A 25,955-nucleotide genomic window follows, 5' to 3' on the forward strand; every position below is an offset into this window, starting at 1 on the left:
GGCTGTTCCACTTCCCATCCAGCTCCCTGCTAATGCTCTTGAAAAAGTAGTAGAAGATGGCCCAAGGCTCTTGGCCCCTGCACCCACGTGGGAGACCCAGATGAAGCTCCTGGTTCCTGTTTGGCTCTACCCTGGCCTTTGGAGCCATTTGGGGAGTGAACCAGTGGATAGAACATCTTTCTCTCTCTCTTTGCCTCTGCCTCTGTAACTCTGCCTTTCAAATAAATAAGTAAATTTAAAAAAAAGAAAAAGTACACCAAATTAAAAATTCAGTTGTTAGCAGTCACATTGCAAAGGCTGGTGGGTCTGTGGCTTCTGGCTCCCGCATGGGGACAGCCCTGGCATTTAGGGAAGGGAGTTCCAATGGCCAGCGCGCAACCCCCAGGACTCAGCTGCGGCTGAGCCGACTCCCACAGAGAGGAGGCGGAAGCGGGCGGTCCAAGGTCCCTCTCCGCTGGATGCCCTCCGGGCCACGGCTGTCCGTCCGAAGGCTCCCCAAAGCCGGCCTCCGAGGCTACTTCGGGGCTGAGAGCGCCTCGCTCGTCTTTTGCAATCCTTGCTGGTCTGACAGGCTCCTGCAGTTACATCACTTCCTAAAAAACAGGCAAACACCTCTCCTTCAAGTCAGCACCGACCCAAACCAGCAGGAAACAGGAAACGCGCGTTTCGGGGAGGCCCCCGCGCCCCGGCTGCCATGAGGGCTCCCCGCGCCGCCCTGGTTCTCGCCCTGCTGACCGCGCTCGCTCCCGCCGCCCGGGGTAAGCGACCGCCCGCTCCCCGCCCCTGGGCTCGCAAGGTGCGGGCGGCACGGGGGCGCCGCCGCCGCCGGGGAGAGGGGAACACCCGGGCCACCCAGTCCTGGCTGGGGACGCAGCTGAGGAAGCCCGGCTGTCGGGGGTGGCGGGGGTGTCCCTGGCCACGCCGCCGCAGCTGCCTTCCGTGCGCCCCGCGCTCTCGCTGCGCGTGAACTCCTGTCTGCCTTCCAGGATGTCTGGGTCCCTGTAATTTGCAGACTTTAATGGGCGTATTAGGAAAACCATAAACTTTTTGGCAGTTCGTGTCTAAGACGGCTTCAGCCAGCCCAAACAGAGAAGTCATAAATTTGCTTTTAATTGTGTGGGCTGAGTCTGCCGTGTCCAAGAGTGTTTGGAGAGACTGGGGGATTCAAGTTTCCCAGTGGGAAGCATGCTGTGCACACATCGTAGGTTTTTGGGTTTTTTTAAATGTGAACAGGAAATTATCTAAGGGGTTACCAAGAATCCATTCGAAAACATCAAGAAATGCGTTTCATCTGCTTTTCTTTGATCTTGCTTGGGGATGTTTCCTTTGCATTGAGTGTTACTCAGGAAGTTTTGCTTGAAAAATGAATATGATTGTAGCCCACCGAAGGTATTGGGAGCGACGAAATATTCAATCTCACTGTTGTAGGCTAACAGCAGCAATTAATTTATGACCTTGACAGTTGCTACCACAAACAGTCACCCTCAGCTGCCTCTAAGATTGTGTTGACTTGCGTTGTGTAAATAAACTCGCTGCCCATGGCTTCTGTGGATGGAGACAGCCTGCTGCTAGTACAGCCAAAGGAACACTCTGGCAACAGGTCTTTAAGGAGGATGGGGCAGGGAGGAGGGCTTGATGGTGGCAACTTCCAGGAAGTGAGCGCTCTGCAGCCCACACCCCACCTCCCCCACCTGTATCTCTTTCCCTGGGTGCACTTAATGTGGTGCACCCAGGCACTCCAGGTGCAAAAGGGAAAGCAAAGGCAAATCCTTGCAGGTGCACTGAGCTGGGGCTCACAGTGAGTGGGGGAGCTGGAAGGAAGCTCCAGTCCCATGGGGGTGGGTGGAGGAAGGGGGGCTGGGGATGTCTCCTGCTTGTTGGCTCTTCTGATTCCCGCCCCAGGTCCTTCTCACTCCCTTCCAGGGCTGCTCTCTCTGCCCAGGGCTCCACAGCCTTAATCTAGTGACAGCCCCACGGCGGGGAAGCAAAGCCCATGCTCCAGCCTCTGATGACCACGTCTCACTTAATGATGCCACAGGTACCCCAGATGCCCGCTGCGTGTACCACGGAGGCTTCTGAAAAAAGAAAGAATCCTGACTCCGGCTTCCTGCCCAGGAGGCAGCAGGTGATGGCTCCAAGGATTGGGTCCCTGCCACCCACCAGCGACACCTGAATTGCCCTCTGGCTCCTGGCTTAAGCCCAACCCAGCCCAGCCCAGCCCAGCCCAGGCTATAGAGGGCATTTAGGGAGTGAACTAGAGGACAGGCGATCTCGTCTGTCTATCCCTCTGTCTCTTTGCCTTTATATATATATAAAAAAAAGCCTGTGGAAAATTCCAATATCTTTAAAAATTTTTTTATTTATTTTATGTATTTCAATTTTATTGGAAAGGCAGAGCAACATAGACAGGATCTTCCATCTGCAGGTTCACTTCCAAAGTGCCTGCGGCAGCCCGAGCTGGGCCAAGTCAAAGCCAGGAGCCTGTGCCTCCATCTTGGTCCCTCATGTGGGTGGCAGGAACCCCAAGACTTGGGCCATCACCTGCTGTCCCCCAGGGTGAGCATCAGCCAGAGGCTGGATAGGAAACAGAGTAGCCAGGATTCAAGCCAACCACCCTGATGCCTAACTGTGTCTTACCTGTCATGCAAAATGCCTGCTCTCCTGTGATCTTTTAACTCCATTGTCCATGAACTTTTTGAAGCCTTGCTTTCTTTCGAATTCCTTATGGAATTAAAAGGTAAGTTTATTTTGGTGCGAAAAGAAAATGAAGACAGCAGAAAAGAAATAAGAAAGAACAACTTCTCTATGGTTCTCAGCATAGTTAAGAAAAGCTTTGGGCATAGGTGTCTTGGCCAGGGCAGGATGCTAAGAAAGTTCAAACTCAAATGGACGGAGGTGTTCCCACGCACGTTCTCTGCCCCAATCCCTGCCAATGTCAGCTTCACATGATCAGAAAACGAAAAGCAACTTCCCAGGTCCCCAGAGCACGGGCTTTGTTAGCTGCTACCAACAGGAAGGTTTGTAGAAGGCAGAAGGCACAAGGCAGAAGCCAGGAGGCTCCCCGCCCCTGGGCTGGCAAAGGGTTGGCTAGAATCAAACACTGGGTGTGGCAGAAAGAACAGGGAGGTTTTCTGGGGTGTTCCAGAAGAATAAAACCCATATAATTACTGGGAGAACCTTGAGAAGGAGGAAAAGAACAGAAGAAAACACTAGTTGCCTAATTGAAGTAGCACTTTCTGATTGTAGCATCTAATATCTCATTACTGCCATATGCTATGTCCCGAGAGACTCCCGATTTCAGATACAATGGGCTCTTCTTACCTGTGGTTTTGCTTTCCATAGTTTCAGTTAGATACAACTGATTGCTGTCTGTAAATAGAAATGGAACGTTCCAGAAGCAAGCAGTTTGTAAGTTTTCAGTTGCACAGTGTTCTGAGTGGGTTGATGACCTCTCGCTTGGTCCTGTTCCGTCTCACCTGGGACGCAAGTCATTCCTTGGCCTGGTATATCCCCATGGTATCGGCTGTGCTCATTCGTCACTTAGTAGCCACTTGGTTATCACATGGACACTTGTGCTATTGCAGTGCTGGGCTTCAGAACCTTTCTTTCTTTCTTTTTCTTTCTTTTTTTTTTTTTTTTTTTTTTTTTTGATAGGCAGAGTGGACAGTGAGAGAGAGAGACAGAGAGAAAGGTCTTCCTTTTTCCATTGGTTCACCCTCCAGTGGCCGCTGCGGCCAGTGCTCTGTGGCTGGCGCACCACGCTGATCTGAAGCCAGGAGCCAAGTGCTTCCTCCTGGTCTCCCATGCGGGTGCAGGGCCCAAGCACTTGGGCCATCCTCCACTGCCTTCCCGGGCCACAGCAGAGAGCTGGCCTGGAAGAGGAGCAACTGGGACAGGATCCGGCGCCCCGACCGGGACTAGAACCCGGGGTGCCGGCGCCACAGGCGGAGGATTAGCCTAGTGAGCCGCGGCGCCGGCCTAGAACCTTTCTTTTACTCAGTGGCCCTGAAGCAGGGGAGTGGTGATGCTGGCAATTTCTGTCAGCCAAAGCGAAGCTGTGAGAGGTGCTTCCTTTATATGGAAAAAGTGAAAGGATGAGAGATGTAGAGAGAAATCGCATTCACCTAACTCCTACTCCAGTGTATTCTTACAATTGTTCTATTATGTTATCAGTTATGGATAAGTGCTTACTGTGCCTCGTTAATAAATTAGATTGTATTATAGGTATGTGTATATAGGAAAAATATTGTATAAATAGAGAGAGTTCGGTACTATCCGGAGTTTCTCAGCTGGGCTTTAAGGTTCCTGTGTGGGAATAGCAGTGCTGTATTTGCTTGCATTGGGCCAGATGCTGGCTGGCAGGGACAGGCAGGGGAGAGCTGGTTGAAGGCTCAGCCACAGCAGGGAAGGGAGGAGCTGCCACAGGCGCCCAGTGAGCAGCAAGACAACCGGACAACCTGGGGATTAGCACAGTTAAGCCCAGCAGCAGGAAAAGCAGCATTTGGAAGCCACTTGGGGAGAGGCTGCAGGGTGTGGGAGCCAGGCAGAGCCGCACAGCCAGGTGTCCAGCCGGCCGCTGTGGGATAATTCTGCTGAGAAGTGACCCCAAGCACCGCACAGCCTCAGGGCAAGCAACAAAACCAGGCAGAGGGGAGATGAGATTTTTAAAAATTCCAAATCCCAGAGAACCTGAAGAGTGATGGCAGTGGCTGGGATGGGCCCGCTTCTGCAGGGAAACAATGCAACCTGCAATTGGTCTGCCTACATGCGTGCAGTTTGCACCACCCCCACATGTGGGCACGTGGTGGAGAAAGAGGAACCCAGCACCACCGCTGGGGGAGGGGGCCTGGTGCGAGTGTCTCCCTGTCCTGCTACCTAACCCAGCCACTGGGCTCTCAGTTTTAGTTGTCAGGTTTTGCATACCTAGAAAGTCTATCTTTTTTTTTTTTTAAGATTTTATATATTTATTTGAGAGGTAAAGTTACAGACTGTGACAGGGAAAGGAGACAGAGAGAGAGGTCTTCCTTCCACTGGTTCACTCCCCAAATGGCCGCAGTGGCTGGAGCTGCACCAATCTAAAGCCAGGAGCCAGGTGCTCCTTCTGGGTCTCCCATGCAGGTGCAGGGGCCCAAGGACTTGGGCCATCTTCCACTGCTATCCCAGGCCATAGCAGAGAGCTGGATCAGAAAAGGAGCAGCCAGGACTCGAACTAGTGCCCACAGCACTGGCCCCCCAATCTATCCTATTGAAAGCATGCATAGTGTCTTGGGCTTCCTCCCTACCCACTGTTATATATCACCCACCACCACCTTTTAAAGATGTATTTATTTGAAAGAGTTACAGAGAGACAGGGAGAGACAGAGATGAGAGAGATAATGTCTTCTACCTGCTGGTTCACTCCCACAAGGGCCAGGACTGGGCCAGGGCCCAAGCACTTGGGCCATCTTCCACTGTTTTGCCAGGTGCAGTTGCACAGAGCTGGATTGGAAGTGGAGCAGCCGGGACTCGAACCAGCACCCATAAGGGATGCTGGCATCGCAGGCAGAGGCTTAACCCACTACACCACAATGCTGGTCCATCTCCCTTCTTTTATGTCTTTGCTTAAATCTTGTTAGTATTGAACTGCTGATTATCTGAAGTCTCTGTGGACCCAGTCTTGCTGCTGGTTGTGATGCCCATGAACTTGAGGACGACAGGTGCTGTTGGGAAATGAGGGAGAGGAATGAGGAGCGGGAGTGTGGATGGAAGGGGGACATCAGCTCTATCTAGAATGCTGGTTCTTTCAGAGGAAAAGATGGCAGCGCAGGGCCCAAGAACCCAAGACCCACAGCCAACTGAGCGTCCAGCTGTTTCTTCTGATCCCTGAGTTAGGAACGTTTTCCACACACATATTTGGACGTTTACCGGCGATGCAAATACGTGCACACTTGCCTCTTGGCACACAAAATCTAAGGTGCTCAGTCTCTGGCTCTTCAAGGAAAAATCTGCCCGCCCCTGCTTTGGTGAACGTGGACATTTTGCAGTTGAGTTGGGCGGTGGGACCTGCGGCTTGTGGCATTGCTCTCTGGGACATGGCCAGGGTGCCTTGGGCTCCCCGCATTCCCCGAACCCCACTGTTCCCTGCCATATTTCCCTCCGTGTCCCCTGGTCTCTTTGGAACCTGCTGTGCAGAGAGAGAGAGAGAGAATCTTCTATCTCCTGGTTCACTCCTTCAAATGCCCATGACACTCAGGGCTGGGCCAAGGAGAAGCCTGAAACTTGGAACTCCATCCAGGTCTCCTGTGTTTGTGGCAGGGACCCAACTGCTTGATCCGCCACCTGCTGCCTCCCAGGGTGTGCATCAGCAGGCGGCTGGAACTGAGGGTGGAGCTGGGGCTGGAACCCTGATGTGGAATGCAGTTGTCCCAAGTAGTGTCTTTAAACCACTTTGCCCGTCCCAGCAGCGAGATCTTTGTAAGATTTTTAAATCTATAAATATTCTGTCCTGTAAATATACATTTATTTCTTTAAACTGCCAGGCACCACAGGCTAGACTAGAATTCCAGTGCATGAACAGATAGTGTGTGATGTTCAGGAACTCTGCTTTCTCAAGGGAGTAACTTCAAACCAGAGGCAGCCTTGGTGTCTGCAGAAACCTGGTTAAATGGGAGAATCAACCTCTCTCCCTCTCTCTCTTTCTTTCTCTCTCTCTCAATGCTAAAATAGAGTCTAAAATGAAAAAGTCGCCCAGGCGATGTGGGCGCTCCTCCTGCAGGACGAGTTGTGGTCTCAGCTGGTGTTCCAATTGCAGCGTGCTCTCTCAGCAAGTTGGCACTCATACGAGAGAGCTCTGTGAGTGGACCCCCAGAGCCCCGCTTAACCTCTCCCCCACCCCACGGCATTGTCACCCCCACAGCTCGGCCCAAGGGACAGGGTGCATTGCTTTCCCTCTGCCGCCTGTGAGCATGCAAAACCTCCCATCAGCCTGCAGAACCTGGGTCTTGCATCTCGTCCGCCAGTTCTCCTTCCCACCACATCTTCCCCAGATGTGCACAGCAGGAAAAATGAGCTCAGTGGGAATGCAAATGATCACCACCGCGGAACAACAGAGCTTCTAATGGCAGCAGCCGCCCCTGGCTTCCCCAGCCCTGCTTCCCCGGGGCGGGCATTGAGCCCCTGACCCACGGATGGGGGCAGACGTGGGAACTCCGCCACTTCCCTGGTCCAAAAGCCTACAAGCAGATTTCATTGTTAGGGATCCATCACTTGGCATTCGGCAGCGCCTCTCATTCTGCAGGTTTGTTTTTCATTCTGATAGCTTGTGAGGAAAGCCTGCTTAGATGCCCGTGGCTTTGTGACTCGGGTCTGTGAGTGTGTATTCCTGGCCAGGCCCTGCTGGGGGGGAAGAGATCAGACTGGATAGGGAAGTTGAGTGTGCTCACATTTGACTTCACCCTACCTGGCCCGGGTTGCGTATCCTTCTGTCATTCCTTCCGTGCACAGCAGACGGGGTGCCAGGGGTAGCAGGTGGTGTGGAGCAGTGGAAGAGGGGCAGGACTGAAGTCCCAGCTGCTCCGCTTCTGATCCGGCTCCCTGCTAATGTACCTGGAAAGGCAGCAGGAGACAGCCCAAGTCCTTGGGCCCCTGCACCCTCTTGGTTGCAAGATTGGGAGATCCGGGTTGGGAGACCCGGAAGAAGCACCTGGCTCCTGGCTTTGGTCTGGCTCATCCTGGTTGTTGTGACCATTTGGGGAGTGAACCAGTGGATGGAAGATCTCTCTCTGTTTCTCCCTCTGTCTCTGTCACTCTGCCTTTCAAATAAGTCAAATAAATCTTAAAAATACAAAGCAGCAAAGGAGACACAATAGGAAAGTATGCTGTGGAATTAACTTCAGGTATGGAATAATAAATTACTACTGCTTTGAAATCAAATGACCTAAAGAAAGGGCAGAGCACTTCAGAGTTCTGTCTGTGGCCCATAAGCAGTGGTAACATCTGTGGTCTATGCAGCAGTGGTGTCCCCGTGGTATCCTCTGTGGTCTGTGCCACAATTGTGTCTCCGTGGTATCCTCTGTGGTCTGTGCCACAGTTTGTGTCCCCGTGGTATCCTCTGTGGTCTGTGCCATAGTTGTGTCCCCGTGGCATCCTCTGTTGTCTGTGCCACAGTTGTGTCCCCGTGGTATCCTCTGTGGTCTGTGCAGCAGTGGTGTCCCCGTGGTATCCTCTGTGTTCTGTGCAGCAGTTGTGTCCCTGTGGTATCCTCTGTGGTCTGTGCAGCAGTGGTGTCCCCGTGGTATCCTCTGTGTTCTGTGCCACAGTTGTGTCCCCATAGCACCCTCTGTGGTCTGTGCAGCAGTGGTGTCCCCGTGGTATCCTCTGTGGTCTGTGCCACAGTTTGTGTCTCCATGGTATCCTCTGTGGTCTGTGCCACAATTGTGTCCCCGTGGTATCCTCTGTGGTCTGTGCAGCAGTGGTGTCCCCGTGGTATCCTCTGTGGTATCCTTTGTGGTCTGTGCCACAGTTGTGTCCCCGTGGTATCCTCTGTGGTCTGTGCTACAGTTTGTGTCTCCATGGCACCCTCTGTGGTCTGTGCCACAATTGTGTCCCCATAGCACCCTTTGTGGTCTGTGCAGCAGTGGTGTCCTTGTGGTACCATCTGTGCTTCATGAGCAGTGCAGTCTCAGTGGCATCACCCATCCACTTGGCACTGACAGCATCTCTGTCAGTATCAGACACGGCCATCCTTCCACAACCACGCTGGTGCCGGATGAGTCTGGGAAGTCATTATTTTCTGTTTGTTCTAGTTTTGTCCCTGGCCACATCTCAGTCAGATTCCACACATGCTGAACGATTAATTTTAAAGAGATCCACTGAAGAGATAGACTGTTAAAGGTGCCTGCAATTGTTCATTTTGTTCCCAGAGGTTTCGTCCTGTGTACGGTTCTCCAATCACACAGAAAATGAGCGAAGACTCTCAGCATGGATCATGGCAAATCAAAGTCTACTCAGATATGATGTAACTCAGTAATTCTCAACCCAGCACACATACTAGAAGTTTTGGGGGGAGGTTTTAGAAAATACTTTCATCTAGGCCACATCCCCAGATATCCTGGAATAACTAATTTGGTTGAACCCTAAAACCCCCAGAGATCTGATGCACAATAGTTGGGGCTAATGATGAATGGGAGGAAATGAGACCCCCGGCGGCGGCTGCCCAACCTGGTCACTTGTTAGAAATGCACATTCGCAGGCTGCACCCCAGAGCTGCACAGCAGCACCCTGCAGCCGTGTTTTCAGGAACACTCTGGGTGACTGCCATGCGCAGTAGGGTTTGGGGACCAGCGACTCAAACCTCAAAGTTCCAGGCTGTCCCATCAGCAGCACCCTTCCTGGAGATGCAGGTTGGCTTCCTGGCAGGCACGTCTGTTACTCAGAGAGGCAATGCCTGCCGTGGTCTTCCCTCCTTGTACCTGGCCAGTGTCCCCCCAACCCCCACCCAGGGGCTCAGGTGCCAGGATGAATCTTAAATTCTTGCATGCTGGTGAGGAAGCTGGCAGCTGCTAGCCAAGCCTTTGGCATGCACTTCCCCGTCTTCGATTCTTCCCAAATTCACCAAGAAGGAACCTAGAGAACAAAAGGAGAGGACAGTTTGGGGTGGCCCAGGGGACACTCAGCAGTGGGTAGAGCCTACAAGCGTGGGTCTCAACCATGCCTGCACCTTGGTGTCCCTGGAAGAATCATCCATAGACTGAGGCCTGGGCTGTACCTCCAGATAGTGCTGGTATCTTTGGTTTAGGGTGTGAGCTGGGCATCAGGAGTGTTAAAAGGTGTGCCCGTGACTCTGGCATCCTGTATCAGAGCACAGGTTCAAGTTCTGGCTGCTCTGCTTCTGATCCAACTTCCTGCTATTGCGCCTGGGAGGACTCCTGGGTTTATATTTTAATCTCCTTGTTTTAATTAGGCTCTTTGCTGTATAGGAGGGGTAGGGGAGACTGAAAGGTGGAATTTAAAAATTATATTTAAAATTATATTTTAAAAACTATATTTAATTTTCATTTATTTGAAAGGCAGAGAGAGACACACACACACACACACAGAGATTGAGAGAGAAAGAGAGAGAATCTTCTGTCTACTAGTCCACTTCCCAGATGCCTGCTATAGCCAGGCTGGACCAGGCAGTGCCAGGAGCACAGGACTTGATTTGTGAATGGCAGGGACTCAAGTCCTTGAGCCATCACCGGCTGCCTCCCATGGTGTGCATTAGCAGGAAGCAAGAATTGGAAGCAGAGTCGGGACTCCAACCCAGGACTGCCTCCAAAATGGGATGCAGGTGTCCCAAGCAGCATCTTAAGGGCTGTGCCCAACGTCCACCCCTGGGTTTGGCTTCCTGAGCATCCTGAGGTTCATTTATGGGTAGTCCCCTCCCCACCCCCATGCAACGCAGGAGAGAAGTCTCACCACCTGCTGTGTTCTGCTCCACCTCACTCTCCGAGTTACAAAATTGTTTCTATGATGGCGGCATGGAATCTGCGTAATTAGACATGACAGGGCACGGTGTCCAAGGGTGACGTCCACCCTGCTTCCCCACACCAGTGAGTGTGGCAACATCCTCTTGTCATTGCGTTGTGTCATGCCATATTATCAGTGTGGCAGGCCTGTCTGTGTGTCATGCTGTGTCTTCTGGTTTTAAAAACTACAGCTTGGTTGCACATTTGTTCCACGTCCAGAAAAACAGAAGTGGCCAAGTTTGCGACACTGAGAGGCAGGGGCAGTTCCACTCCGTGCCACTGTCCGGAGCAGTGATGAAGGTCCGGCGTGCTGCTGGGGCTTCCAGGCCCATCCTGCACCCCCTTACAAGGAGTTCCCCCAGGGTCCTCACCAGGTGTGTGCACCACGGCTCCCAGATGTGTTTGCAGGAATATTGCCTAGCATTTGTAAGTGCCCGTGCAGTTTGTTATCTGGCGATCTTAGCATTTCCGCAAGAACAGCCAAGTGAGGTACTGCAGGTGAGTTTCATCATTCCTATGACCACTTCCAGTATCTCTCTTTAAAAAAAAAAGATTTATTTATTTGAAAGGCAGAAAGACAGAGACAAAGAGAGATCTTCCATCTGCTGGCTCACTTCTCAAATGCCTGTAACTGCCAGGGGTGGGCCAAGCTGAAACCAAGAGCCAAGAAGTCCACCTGGATCTCCCATGTGAGTACTTGAGCTGTCATCTGCTGTCTCACGGGGTATGCATTAACATGATGCTGGAGTGGGCAGCAAAGCCACGACTCAAATCTGGGCACTCCGGGATGGGATGTGGGCATCCCAAATGGCACCTTAACCACTATGCCAAATGCCTGCCCTGTGTCCTATCTCGATAGTGCCACAGCATTGTGGCACAGAGAGTTAAGGCACCACTTGTGGCACAGGCATCCCATATCGGAGTGCAGGTTCTAGTTCTGGCTGCTCTGCGTCTAATCCAGCTCCCTGCTAATGTGCCTGGGAAAGAAGCGAAAGATGTCCCAAATGCTTGGGCCCCTGCACCCACTTGGGAGAGCTGGATGGGATTCTAGGCTCCTGGCTTTGGCTTCTACCAGCCCCGGCCATTGTGGCCATTAGGGGAGTGAACTAATGGATGGAAGATCTCTCTCCACCACCCCGTCCCCAACTCTGTTGCTCCGCGTTTGTAAATACATAAATCTTTTTTTTTAAATGCTGTATTACCCAAGTGGAGATTGAGAAATGATGAGATGGAGAAGTTCTGGGAGAGTCTGTTGGGGTCAGCGGAACTAAGGTGAGGACTTAGGCACCCAGAATAGAGAGCATCCGCCTGACCTGCAGCCCAGGAGCGCACCAGCCTTGCGAGCTCACGCCCGGGGCCTTGGCAGGTGGGTCACACCCAGAGGGCAGAGGCACGGGGCTGCCCTTCCGCTCTCTGCCTGCTGTCTTCAGTATTTCCTCTTCTCTCCTGCACTTTTGCTTCCGTATGCCTCTCTCTCCCTCTCTGTCACTCTGTAGCTTCTTCACCCGCCATCTTCCACAGCTGCATCCCACCCTTTAACCCTGAAATCCAGCCAAATGCAGAGAAAGAGCTGGAGCCATAGAAGGGGGAGGTTGTTTCAGGCAGACGAAACTCCTGGGGCACAGCAGAGGAACACATAAGCATAGAGGTGCGGAAAGAGAGTGGGTGAGAGAGAAGGAAAACAAATGTCCCAGCACTGGCGCTGGCGCGGCACCTCCTGGCTTAGCACCTTCATGGTTATGGTTTCATTTGCTCTTTCGCAGACACTGCGGGCCGGGCAGGGTAGCAGGGCTTCTCTCTGGCTTTAGGGAAGAGAGGGTTAGTTAGACAAGGGAAAGGACTCTTTTCTGCCCCTTGGCTAGAGGGGGCAGTCACAAGCCCCGGTCCAGCTCTTCTGAGTTCAAATCCAATCTTCCTCCCACGCTGCTGTGCACCTGTCCCTGGGGTCCGGGAGCAGAGCACATGCTCCGCCCCTGTGTGGTCTGCGGGGTTCCTGTCCATCGGCACTTCCTGAGAGACGAGTTCTGCTTTCCTCGCATGCGGTGCTAACACCCTAGCCCACACTGGGGTTGCGTGGGACGCCTGCCACCGAAGCTCATCCTGGGCTCTGATGCGCATTAGCAGAGGGGTCTTAGCCATGCTGGCGCCCACAAGGGCTGTGTGAGGCTGTGCAGGTGTAAGGGGCCCTGTGTCCACGGGGGGGGGGGGGGGGCGGGAGGGGCGGGACGGTGTTGCTATTAGCGCCCAGGCCTGGGGAGGAGCAGCTACCGAGCTTCCGCGAAGGCCCCCTCTGCGGCCATTGCTGTCTCCGCCCACGTCTCTGCTTTTGTGACCTGTGGCTTCTCTGGTTCCACCTTGATTCTCTCCACTCCTGGCGCGCCCCTGTGCCCTGCTGATCCACTCCTGGGTACTGGTCGGATGCAGTGGTCCACCCTGGTTTTCCAGCACCGCTTTTGATGATCTTTGCAAAAACTCTTGGGGCTGATTCCCAGTGCTTGCTACTTCCCTGGCTTCGTCCAATTTCTGGAGCGGTAACTGAATCCCTCCGAGTGGCTGATTCGTAAAAAATGGGGGTTTACTTAGCTTGCGGTCCGGGGGCCAGGAAGTCCAGGTGCCTGGGGCGGGGTTATGAAACAGTAGAGGGCGTTATCTGGCCAGACAGAGGACGGTGTCACGGCCGTCTCTCCTCTACTAGGACCAAGAGCTGTCAGGGCGGCCCCGCCCTCCGGACCGCGTTCCCCTGGGAAACCGAAGCGTGAGCAGGGATGCTTGCTGCCACGCTCTGGAAATACAAGAGACAAGCTAAACCTCCATCAACAGGGATGGAGCTAAACAGTGGCGCGGTGGAGCGGGGACAGCTGTCTATATACACAGCCGTGGGAGGTGCTCGAGGTGGAATAGTGACAAAAGGAAGGGCAAGAACCATATATGAGTTTTGTTTGTGTTATTGTTTGTGTTATTAAAAAAGGCAAACAGCTCGCCAGCGCCGCGGCTCACTAGGCTAATCCTCCGCCTAGCGGCGCCGGCACACCGGGTTCTAGTCCCGGTCGGGGCGCCGGATTCTGTCCCGGTTGCCCCTCTTCCAGGCCAGCTCTCTGCTGTGGCCAGGGAGTGCAGTGGAGGATGGCCCAGGTGCTTGGGCCCTGCACCCCATGGGAGACCAGGAAAAGCACCTGGCTCCTGGCTCCTGCCATTGGATCAGCGCGGTGCACCGGCCGCAGCGCGCCGGCCGTGGCGGCCATTGGAGGGTGAACCAACGGCAAAGGAAGACCTTTCTCTCTGTCTCTCTCTCTCACTGTCCACTCTGCCTGTAAAAAAAAAAAGGCAAACAGGAAGCAATAGGGAGCCTCGTTTGTGCACCGAGTTCTCTGGAAGGCAGCAGAGAGAGTGGTCTGGGGCAAGGCTAGCAATGAAACTTCCTCTCTGAGCCTGTCCCTGGGCGTATCACCCCGCCAGGAAGTTCATTAAAAGCAAGGTCGGCACTGCGGAACCCACAGAGAGATGTGGAAATAGACAGAACCTTGGTGATCCCTCCTCAGTGGCGCCTGTGAGCGCATTAAGCCATTGGAGGATGGGTGGTTTGTCCAAAGCCTCCGCGACAGACCCAGGGCCAGGGTCCTCACTGGGCGACCACGCTTGGGGGGATGCAGCTGGGAGCCCCACGTGTCGGTGAGACTGAACACAAAGGCCGGTATTTCCCTCGGGAACAACACCCTAGAGCCAGGTTCTGCAGCTGGAGAATGTGGACAGGAAAGTTACTGTGAAGATCTAGTTAGACCTCGCGTGTTTATCCCAGTACCTGGAATCAGCTAAGCACCTGGTAGATGCCAGTTACTATGACTTACTATTTCCGGGTTATCATGGAGTTGGAGATGGGGGGGCAGGGAGCAGGCAGTTGTGATAGGATTCTCTGGAGATGAAGGTTTGCAGAGTAAATAAAACACACACAGAAAGAGAGAGAGAGAGAGATTGAGATTGAGCACCTTGATTCTCTTTTATTTAAATAGGTCCCTGGAGAATCTGAGAGAGCACGAGGCTTAATGTAGAAACCATACGTGAGGGTGTGTGTGAGGGGTACTGTGGAGAGTTTGTCCCCTTTAACTCCCCGGCGCCACCAAGGGCCACCCGTGGCCAGCGTTGTTTCCAGCTGAGAAATAAATGTCCGTAGCCCCAGCCACCTGAAGCCCTTTTTTCTGTTCATCCCAATGGTCTAAACACCCTCATCATTCTGCCTAGCTGGTTTCCTTTCCTATTTTCTCTTCTCCTGGGGCACGGGTCAAGCGGTGACTCAGAGGGCTGAGTGTTCTGGAAACTTCGCTCCCTTTCCACGCAGAGCCACTGGAACCCCAGCGAGAGCCTCAATGGGAGGTGCCTGGGACCCCCTACCTCCCTTCCTCTGTGTAGCTGAGGGCAAGCACGTGAGGGTCCCTTGATTGCTCTCCCCTTTACGGCCAAACCCCGTGCTCTGCATGTATGACTCTCCTGCCTGGCTGGAGGCAGAGTACGGTGTGAGGTTAAACGCTGTGCTGCTGCTGCTGCTGCAAGTCCGTTTTCTGTAGTGAGGACGGAAATCCCGCAGCCTGGTAATGCACAGAGAATGGAGGCGGACCTAGCTGCTGGTTCTGGAGGCTGGGACAGCCAAGAGCCCAGCCTGTAAATCCTTCCTCCTCCCTGTTAGCGCTGGGATCTTGGATACGTGTCTTTGCCCCAGGGTTGATCTAGAAAAAGCAGTGAGGACAAATGAGATAATCTGTCCAGCACAGAGGTTCGTCTGTAGTAAATTGTCAATAAATTCAGCCTGAAATAGAAACTCCAGCAGAGAGAGAGGGAGGGAATACCAATGAAGTGTATGTGTGTGTGTGTGTGTGGTGTGTGTATTGTGTGAGTGCATGTGTGTATGAGTGAGTGTGTATGGGTGTGAGTGTGCGGGGTGTGTGAGACTGTGAGTGTACATGTTAGTGTGTGAAGGTGTGTGTATGTGTATGTTGTGTGGCTATGTGTGAGTGGATACATGTGTGTGTGGTTGGGTGTGTGGGCATGAGTGTGTATGTATGTGCACGTGTGTATGTGTGAGGGTGTGGGGGTGTGAGAGTGTGTATGAGTGCGCATGTGAGCGTGTGTGGATGTGTGAATGTATGAATGTGTAGGGGTGTGTGGGGGTGTGAGTGTGTGATAATGTGTGTATGTGTGTATGTGTGTGGGGAGTGTTTGTGAGAAAGGGTTAGTGGGTGTGAATGTGCATGTTAGTGTATGTGGATGTGTGTGTGAGTATATGAGTGTGTAGGTGTGTGGGGGTATGTGAGTGTGTGTGTGAATGTGAGGGTGAGGGGGTATGTGTGAGAGGGTGTGTATGTGTGAGTGTGTATATGGCTGTGTGTGGCTGTGTATGTTGTGTGGCTGTGTGTGTGTGTGAGAGTGTGTGTGTGGCTGTGTAGTGTGGATGTGTGTGTGGATGTGAGTGGGTGCATGTGTGTGGAGGTGGTTGGGATGTGGGTGTGAGTGTGCAAGTGTGAGTGTATGAGTATGTGAGCATGTGTGACTGTGTATGTATATGTTAATGTGTGTGGATGTGTGTGAGTATATGTGTGTGTGACTGTTGTGTGTGTGATTGTGAGTGTGTGTGTTAGTGTGTTGTGAGTGTATGAGTGTGAACATGTGTGTGGATGTGTGTTAGTGTGTGTGGGTGTGTGTGTTGTGCGTGTGTGAACGGGTGGTGTGAGGGAGTCCGTGGATATTGGAGGAAGGTCTGGAAGAACTGATCGCAGGGAGTGAAGGTCATGACCACCAGCTGCACTTTGCAGCACTTCCTCCTCAGCCGCCCCAGCCCCCTGTTGCCAGGGTTACCAGCCAGCAGTGCCGGTGGTTCTGGAAGTGGGCGGCTTTGACGAGGAGGGGTCCCGAGGGATCCCTGCCTTCCCCTGCCGCCGTGCTGTGCCACCATGGCCGCTCCTCTCCCCTTCTTGTCAGGACAGTAGCCCTACCACAGGGTCCTCCACACTGCAGTACTACCCCAAGGCTCTCCTCCTAAATACCATCACACCGGGGTTAGGGCTTCAACCCACAAAGCATGTGTGTGTGTGCACGCATGCACAAACATTCAGCCCTTAACAGTGCTCGATATTTGCATGGTTTTAATCTGAATCAGAGGAGTCCGTGGTCACGCAGTCGTAAGATAGGTAAAATATTGAACTGAGCTCTGCCGTGTCCGACCTTGTCACTGCACAGAGCAACGGCCTGACCTATGGGAATGGTGTGGCTCACAGCAGCCAACTTCTCCATGTGCACGGCGCCTTGCCCCTTGGAAAGAATTTCATGTGAGTTCCGTAGCCTAAACGTACAGGGGGCACTGCTGAGTGGGCCCCATCTGCAGGGCAGGCAGCGCAACATCACGCTGGGACAAAGACCCTAACTCACCCGACCATGACCGCAGCCTAGGCAGGCAAGCAAAGGCTTCTCCCAGTCATCCAGCCCACAAGGTCTCCCCAGCCTGTGAGGAGGAGCGGGATGGTATCAATATTCAAAGTGCATTTGCTTATCGCTCGATCATGGGGAATCTTCCCAGATACATCTGATTAAATAAATTTACATATGGGTAGCGTTTTCCTGGTGGCCAAGGGAGCTGCCCCTTGTGGATTCCCCTTTGCATTCAGAATGCTGGAGGATTCGCCAGCGGACCTCAGAAGCAGACTGGTTCCGTGCAGGACGCTGACCTGACCCTGACCTCTGAGCAGTCACTCCACTTTCAAAGAGTTATTTTCCATCGATAGCCAACCTTCTGGTCAAGAGTAGGGCACAGGCTGCCTTCCTTTACACCACCCGACTTTAGTCATGTGAATGTCAATGTGTTGAAGAATTTTATTACAATAGTGACACCCTGCAGGAGAAGCCCCAGAATACCACAGAGCTCAGCTGGGGAAGTTGCCCTTGACGTAGACAGTGCCTTTATGCCCTTTGCCTCGGCACTCCTACAGGGTCCGGTCAAGGCTAAACTGGCTGCATTTGTGGGAGTTGAACCCCAGGCTCTGAGTCCATGTTCGATATACTCCCAGCTGGAGCCCCACTCAACGTTAAATCAATACTCCCTGTCCCAAGGAAGTGAGCGCCAGGTACAGTGGATCAGGTTGATGACTGAGTGCACCTAGGACTAATGTGAAAACCACTGAAAACATAACCATCCCAGCTTCGTGTCCATGGCCATCTCAGTCTTGTGTGTCTTCCCACAGCTGATCGTGAGGAATCAGAGCAGTCTGGAGACATGGCCTGGGAAGACAGAGGAACAACGGAAGAGGCTGTTCCTACCACCTTGGACGCGGCGACCACAGATTCCCTAACCACAGATAGGAATCTGACCCACGTGGCTGGGGATGAAAATCAGTTAGATCTTATTTTCATGGTCTTGATCCCATTGGTTTTGTTGGCCCTCCTACTTTTGTTAGTGGTATCCCTTGTAATAGTCTATAAAAGAAAAGGAGCTAAGCAAGGTAAATATTTGTCATCTATCCATTTCCAGACACTTGCTCGTGTGTGAATGAACAAGCAGTAACACAAAACTCTATTCTTCCACCCAGAGCCTTCTAGCCAAGGATCTCAGGATGCTCTACAGACGTGTGAGTATCACCGTAGCACCTGCTTAGAGTTGGGGATGGGCTGGAAGAAGGAACTGAGTTACAGTTACACAACACAAGGCAAATGTTTGGCACAGTGGTTAAGACTCAGCTTGGGACACCCACATCCCTTGTCAAAGTGTTTTAGTTTGAGCCCCAGCTCCACTTCTGATTCCAGCTTCCAGCTAATGCAAACCCTGAGAGGCGGCAGGTGATGGATTAAGTGGTTGGGTCCCTGCCAGCCATGTGGGAGCGTCAGTGAATTCCTAGATCCTGGCTTTGGCCTGTCCCAGCCCTGGCTGTTGTTGGCATTTTAAGAGTCAACCAGTAGGCCGGCGCCGCGGCTCACTAGGCTAATCCTCCGCCTAGCGGCGCCGGCACACCGGGTTCTAGTCCCGGTCGGGGCGCCGGATTCTGTCCCGGTTGCCCCTCTTCCAGGCCAGCCCTCTGCTGTGGCCTGGGAGTGCAGTGGAGGATGGCCCAGGTGCTTGGGCCCTGCACCCCATGGGAGACCAGGAAAAGCACCTGGCTCCTGGCTCCTGCCATCGGATCAGCGCGGTGCGCCGGCCGCATCGCGCCGGCCGCGGCGGCCATTGGAGGGTGAACCAACGGCAAAGGAAGACCTTTCTCTCTGTCTCTCTCTCTCTCACTGTCCACTCTGCCTGTCAAAAAAAAAAAAAAAAAAAAAAAAGAGTCAACCAGTAGCTGGAAGATCTCTGTCTGTCTGTCTGACTCTCTCCCTCTCACTTTCTGCATTTCAAATAAAATGAAAACCATAAAAACGTTTTAAAAAGAGTTAAAACAACAAAGACTACATAAGATAGTAAGCGATAAATGAGTTGTTTCAATGAGGTTTTCCAGAGGTTAATAATACCATATTCCTTTCTTTAAAGTTAAAAAAAAGAGAGATGTTTTCAGCCTAAACTGCAATTTACAACATACTGCTGCCATCTTTGTACCCGGTCCAGCTGCGTGTCCTGTATGACCGTGGCCTCTTGGCCGGTGTGATGTTTCCCATCACCAGCAGGGCCAGGCTGATGAAGCTGTGGGTCAGACTGGGGTTAAGGACGGAAAGTCAGTTCCCCAGAGGTCCTCGCACAAGTGTGGGTCCTTCCAGCTACACCTCCACCACAGATACTGTTTTGTCCCCCACCCCGCATCCCTATTTGATTTTGGAAAATCTGAGTCGAATAAAGCGTTGTTCTCAGTGAAGCTATCCTTTTGTAATGAAATTTCTAACTTGCTGAAGATTGTGGACATCAGTCAGCCTGAAGCCCATCTGACAGGAGGTCCCCAAGGTCAGGGCCACTCTCTGAGACCATTCAGTTATTCCAGGAGCATCCAACGCTAGCTTTCAGCACAATTCTAGGTCTCCAGAGACAGGGCTGGGCAGATTACCTTTGGTTAATTTGCACGTGGAAGCTTTTATAGTCATTCATCCCAAAACTTACTCAGGACCTAAGGACGCCTCTGATAAGATACATATTTGTCCTAGTATGCAAAGCTCACTGTATGCTATGCCCACTAAAGGCACCATGGTTTTGAGATCATGCCCTTGGCCTGAGTACCTGGCTCACTATCCTTGTACCAGCACGTGAGACCTGTGTGATCCGGGGGGAAGCACTGGAGTATTTCCTTTCCTGACCGGGCTGATAGAATAGATACCAAGGGACTAGGAGATGCAGGGTTGTCCACACCTGAGATTCCAGGGCCTTCTAGTCACAGCGGTCATGTGGAAGCTCCTTTGCAAGTAATCCCCATTTTTTAAAAAAATATTTATTTATTTATTTGAAAGGCAGAGTTACAAAGAGGCAGAGAGAGAGAGAGAGAGACAGAGAGAGAGGGACAGAGAGAGAGAGAGAGAGGTCTTTCATCTGCTGGTTCATTCCCTAGTTAGCTCCAATGGTCTGAGTTGCGCTGATCTGAAGCCAGGAGCCAGGAGCTTCTTCTGGGTCCCCCACGTGGGTGCAGGGGCCCAAGGACTTGGGCCATCTTCTACTGCTTTCCCAGGCCACAGCAGAGAGCTGGAGCAGCCAGGACTTGAATCGGCGCCCATATAGGATGCTGGGACTCAAATTGGTGCCCATATAGGATGCCAGCACTGCAGGTGGCAGCTTTACTCGCTATGCTACAGCGCTGCCCCCTACCATTTTTTTTTTTGATTTCTGGGAAAATAAGAATTTCCTGCCCCAAACCATAGCCCCCTCCACCCCCACCCCAACTTGCCTTACCTAAGGGAGCAAGGGGTGGGGAAGTTTGGAGGTGCCCAGTTGGATGGTGACCCTCTTAGACTTCACATCCACAAGTCGAGTTTTCAGTGAGCTCCGTGTGGAAGTCTCTGGGTTCAAGATCATTTACAAGAGAGAAGCAGCCTAAGCCTTGGCTGTGGCACCTGTACCCTACACGGGCGCCATGCCAGAGGCTCCCAGAGCATGATGTGACTTTCAGAATGCCTCTGTGCCTGGCGGGTACTCATGTTTCTGCCTGGCATTCTCTTTTTGTCAGCGTGGCAAACTTCCACCCTGTTCTGCAGTGTCCAGTTCTAACGTTTGTAGGAAGCCTTGGAATCCCTCTCCAGGCAAAACTGGTCATCACTTCCGTGCCCCCAAAGCAAATTCTGACACCTGCTGTTCAGTCTTCACATTTTCCCAAGTTGGTGATTTGTCTTTTCTTTCAGTTTTGTTCATTTGAAAGGCAGAGTTGCAGAGAGGGGGAGGGAAGACAGATACAGAGAGATCTTCCACCTCCTGGTTCATTCCCCAAATGGCCACAACAGCCGAGGCTGGATCAGACTGAAACCAGGAGCCGGGAACACCACCCAGGTCTCCCACATGGGCAGCAGGGGCACAAGCACTTGGGCCATCTTCCGCTGCCTTCCCAGGTGCATTAGTAGGGAGCTGGATCAGAAGTGGAACAGCCGGGACTCGAATTGGCACCCAGATATGGGATGCCAGGGTTGCAAGCAGCGGCTGAATCCACTGCACCACACAGCATCAGCCCCTTGTCTTTCTTTTCTTTTTCTGTCTTTCTTTCCTACTGTGTTAGGGAGTCTAAGAAACAAGAACTGGTCTCATTTGTCTGGTTTGACAGCGTGGTATTGGGGCTGACAGTTCAGACTGTGGTTGGCTTTGACACTTGCTCGGCTGTGACCTTCACCCAGCTCCATCTGTAGATCAGTAAATTCAATACCTTCCCCCGGAGTTGTAAGAATTAAATGGATTGTCTGGCACATTATAAGTGCTAAGTGACTTTCAACCCAGTCTGCACGAGCTGCTCTGTACATGTTTGTGGCATGAATGAGTTAATGAAGAAGACTAGGATTTTTAAAATGTTTATTTGAGAAGCAGAGAAACAGAAAAAGCCGGCACCGCGGCTCACTAGGCTAATCCTCCGCCTTGCGGTGCCGGCACACCGGGTTCTAGTCCCGGTTGGGGCACCGGATTCTGTCCCAGTTGCCCCTCTTCCAGGCCAGCTCTCTGCTGTGGCCCGGGAGTGCAGTGGAGGATGGCCCAAGTACTTGGGCCCTGCACCCCATGAGAGACCCGCAAGAAGCACCTGGCTCCTGCCTTCGGATCAGCACGGTACACTGGCCGCAGCAGCCATTGGGGAGTGAACCAATGGCAAAGGAAGACCTTTCTCTTTGTCTCTCTCTCTCACTGTCCACTCTGCCTGTCCAAAAAAAATTTTTTTTTTTTTTGCTAAGGAAAGCTTCTTCTGAATTTTTCTTTTACTAGTCACTGTTTGAAATATCTGTTCAGACAGACTGGATGCTGAAAGGTTCTCAGCCAGTGTCCCCCCAAGCCCATCCATTCAGCTTTGACAGGATAGTGCGAGACAATAAGAGCAGAGTATTGGAATTAACAAGAATTTGATTGAAATGTAATTTCCTTTTTGGGCAAAAATAAAGCCACAGCAGCATTTTGCTTGGAAGGTTCTGGAAGGGAGGGCACGTGGGAGCTTTGTGGGAGGGCATGGGTACCTGCACACACAGTGCCCCTCGGAGAGTTAGAAAGAGAGGTGGTTTCACTTTCGCCTGAAGAGAGCCCTGTCAGTTCTTCTACAACAGGAAACAGGCCTGAACTTGACAATGGGGGAGGACTGGCCAATACTTCCAGAAAGACCTGTGGCTGATAGAAATTGCCTCCCCCGACCCCCAACACAGGGGCATTTGGTTTACTTACACTCTTTTTTTTTTAAGTTGTTTTTTTTTTTATCTTTTCATTGTAATTTAAAGCCAACCTTAAACTATTTACTTTCATTTTATTTGAAAAATGGAGAGAGAAAAAGAAAGAGCCATCTTCCATCTACTGGTTCACTCCCCAAATGCCCACAACAGTCAGAGCTGGACCAGGCCAAAGCCAGGGGCCAAGAACCCCATCCAAGTCTCCCATGTGTATGGCAGGGCCCCCAAAACTTGAGCCATCGCCTGTTGCCTCCCAGGGTGCACATTAGCAGGGAGCTGAGTCTGAGGTGTGGAACCCAGAAACCCCACTGTAGAACGTGGGTACCCCGAACAGCATCCTAACCACTGCACCACAAGCCCTCCCCTGCTGTCCAGGGGAAGGGAAGCAGCTGGGTAATCACTTAACGTTGCAGATCCTTCTTCCTGGGCCTCCAGGCACTACATTTGTGGTTGTTACTATTTAATATGTGTTAAGTGCCTCCTGCAGATGCGGGAAAGCTGCAGGCAAAAGGGCTGGCAGGAAGCCACTGCTTTAACCTCTCTGTGGCTCTTCCTGGGAGATCTCCCTTGCTCAGTGCAGAGGAAGTCAGAGCCTCGGGAGTCCAGAGCCCCTCCCCACCCCAGGATTCCTGCCGACAGGTGCACAGAGAGGCCGGGCAGTGGGGTCTGGTCAGGCTCAGCGGCTGCCACGCAGAAACTGCCGGAGGAGGACCAAGTGGGTGGGGGGTGGGCGTGGAAGGAAAGGATGCCCGGGAAGTGTGTGTGGGGCCAGTGGAGCAGTTGGCTAGTCACAGAGAGGCCAGGCCGAGTGGGGTGGGCAGGGCCTGACGGCCGACCTGTAATTTGGTCTCCCTCCTGCTCTAATCCTCTGCTCTGTGCTCTCCCCAGTGTGTTTTCTGTTGCCATGGCGGCTGGGCTGGGGGTAATGGCCGTGGAGCAGGGGAGATGAGGCCGGGGAAGGCTTTTTGCTGTTTTAGCACTGATTACAGGCACTTCGCTTTGTGTGCTTTTGTCGTGGGTTTTAAACCTTCCCATCATCTGCATGCGGGCTGGCTTCTGCTCGCTGCGAAGCCTGCGGGCAACCCAGATTATAAAGATAAGTCTGTGCCCATAGCAGTGGGGCTGTGAGCTACTTGCTCACAAGGGGGTCATTACGCAGGGCACAAGGGAGAGGAAGGAGGAGGGAGCGAGGCACCAGGGCTCTTCACCCTAGGGAGGATCGACTGTGTGGGCGCTGTATTTATAGTCCACTCCCTTTAGGAGAGAGCCTGTACTTTTTTGATTAGAAATACACATACAAGAGCTGTAAGATGCAGGTCCTCTCCCTTCCTCCATTCTAATTTTATGAGGCATCGGGCACCTGCAGGAAGCTTCCTGCTTGGAGCCGGGGGCAGGGCACAGACATACCCAGAGTCCTCCAAGGCGAGCAGTGATGGCATGAAGCTTGCCTCTCTGCCCAGTGCTCCTGGGTCGGTAGTGCCAGTCAAGCTTGCCAACCACAGGAAATTGCAAGGGGCTCTGGGCTGCGAGGAGCTCAGTGGCAGGTGCCTGCAGGCGGTGGTTCCCTCAGTGGGCTTGTTGGGAGAGTCACTGTGATGATGATGATGACGATGATGATGAAGAATCCAAAACACCGGTATGAGCTTAACTCCAGTAATCGACACGATGACCTGTTCAGTTATTCAGGAAATACAGGGGGTCTTTTAAAAGTTCATGAAAAATGCATCCTATGAAGAAAAAAAAAAGCTATGCATGGATTTTAATTTTTAGCACCAAAATAAATTTGTCTTTCCATACTATTTTCCCGTGACCTTTCTGAAGTACCCTTGCATTTATGAGGTGTTTGCCAAAGTGCTTTGCTGCTGGGATTGGATCTAGGGTGCTGCCACCCTGGGTGTAATAGACATAATCTGTGCCCTTTGGGGGTTCCGTTCTAGTGAGAGAGATAGATAAAATAATGCAAGGGCCGGGGGTGTGGTAAGGTGGATAAAGCCGCTGCCTGCAATGCCAGCACCCCATATGGGTGCCGGCTTGAGACCCAGCGGCCCCACTTCCCATCCAGCTCCCTCTAATGCGCCTCGGAAAACAGCAAAAGATGGCCCCTGCACCTACGTGAGAGACCCTGATGTCGTTCCTGGCTCCTGGCTTTGGTCTGGCCCAGCCCCAGCCATTTGCAGAGTGAGCCAGTGAATGGAAGATCTCTTTCTCTCTCTTACTCTTTCTCCTTCTCTCCCAGTAGCTCTTTCAAATACATAAATCTTTCTTTTCTTTTTTTTTTTTTATGAAAAAGGAATAATGCAGACAACCTGATTGATGGGTCACTGTGGCACTACTCTGACAGATGCAGGCGAGAGGCGGGGCTGGAAACCTTAGCAAGGGTGGGCCGGCTCTAGCAGGAGGTGGGGAGGGGCCCCTGAGCAAAGAGTGGCTAAGCTCAGACCTGGAGGCTGGGAGGGACCAGGCATTGCCCGGAGCAGGGGGAAGGAGAGCCCCAGGGGGGGCACTGGATGGAGCAGCCCACATCCGACTCCAGGACAGTGGGATGGGTGGTGGTGCTGGGATGTTGCATCAGCAGGAGCCGAAGCAGCAGCAGCGTCATTTTGAAGGAAGCCACGGAGCAAGGCCCCCTGTTTAACCCTTGCCTGCTTTCCCTCACTGCTGCTTTTCTGCTCCACGAGGGTGTCAGAAGCTCAGGCGGATGAGCTGTGAGCTGAACTGAGCGCCCTCAGACCACCAGCCCTGTGGGACGGGAAGCAGGGGCGGGCAGCGGCACGGCCATGAAGTCCCCGGCTGGACGCCCGCATCCCGTATCAGAGTAGCTGCATTCAACACCCGGCTCTGGCTCCTGACTCCAGCTTCCCGCTAATACCGGCCCTGGGAAGCAGCAGCGATGGCTCAAGTTGCAGGGTAGCCATGGGCACTGGGGAGTGCAGAAGTGCATGGGAGCTGGCTGTCTGCCTCCCAAAGCAATCAACGGGTAGACAGATAAAAATCAAATTTTAAATGCAGTTAACTTGGAGATCTCATGTTCGGTGTTGAGTTACAGTTGAAATGAAAAGTCGTGACAGGTGAACAAAGCTAACAGGGCCTTCGTCTTGTTCCCTTCTAGGTGGACTGGGAGGCGAAAACATGAAAGTGTGAGTGCTGCCCCTCTGCTTCCACGCCCAGCCCGCTGTGGACAAGACTCTCTGGGGAGCTGATCTTGTGGACACCTTGCAAGGGCCCTCCTGCCCCCCACCCCGGGGCCTAAGGGCAGATGTGCCCCAGGTCCCAGGCCCTGTCCCCAGGGAAGCAGGGAGCAGAGGAGAGGGGGCCAGCCGCTTCATTTCGTTGTCCTGTTCCCAACAGTCTTTTCTGGCTGCTACCAACTCCCAGCACCCAGGTAGTTGTGTCCCGACCCTGGCTGCCTGTCCGGGGCGCCGGCTCAGTTCTTCGGATGGGAAAGGTGGCCGCCAGGGAAGAGCTTTCAGCCGCACTTCCAGAACCTCCAGGGGCGAGTGGAGAGAGAAGGAAGGGGACACGGAGGAACGAGTGGACGGCAGGAAGGGAGAGAAGGGGAGGGGGAGATGGAGGGAGAGGTAGAGGAGAGGAGAAGGGGGAGAGAGAGAGAGAGAGACTACCCAGGAGCGAAGAGCTTTCTGGTTCAGTGACTCATCACCCCACACCCCTGCACCCCCCCCC

The 25,955-nt window shown here is 52.8% G+C and overlaps 1 protein-coding gene across 7 annotated transcripts in view; it reads left to right on the top strand.

Moving 5' to 3' along the window:
• Positions 1-413: 413 nt before the first annotated feature.
• Positions 414-25,955, top strand: part of TMEM154 (transmembrane protein 154) — a 42,510-nt gene continuing 16,968 nt past the window's right edge. Inside the window, exons 1-5 of one of the 7 annotated variants that reach the window (XR_011378030.1) lie at positions 10,929-11,176; positions 11,695-11,853; positions 17,711-17,968; positions 18,056-18,094; positions 25,384-25,411. Coding sequence is in view for 2 of the 7 variants with exons in the window: in XM_008267325.4 (XP_008265547.1) it covers positions 695-758; positions 17,711-17,968; positions 18,056-18,094; positions 25,384-25,411 (389 nt within the window). In the remaining 5 variants the exon portion in view is untranslated. Of the gene's footprint in view, positions 759-9,821; positions 10,862-10,928; positions 11,177-11,274; positions 11,854-17,710; positions 17,969-18,055; positions 18,095-25,383; positions 25,412-25,955 lie in introns of those variants that run through there. The other 6 variants (XM_008267325.4, XR_011378028.1, XM_051819995.2 and 3 more) reach the window with 6 other exon arrangements.

This window comes from Oryctolagus cuniculus, chromosome 8, assembly GCF_964237555.1.
Source record: "Oryctolagus cuniculus chromosome 8, mOryCun1.1, whole genome shotgun sequence".
Lineage (NCBI taxonomy): Eukaryota > Metazoa > Chordata > Mammalia > Lagomorpha > Leporidae > Oryctolagus > Oryctolagus cuniculus.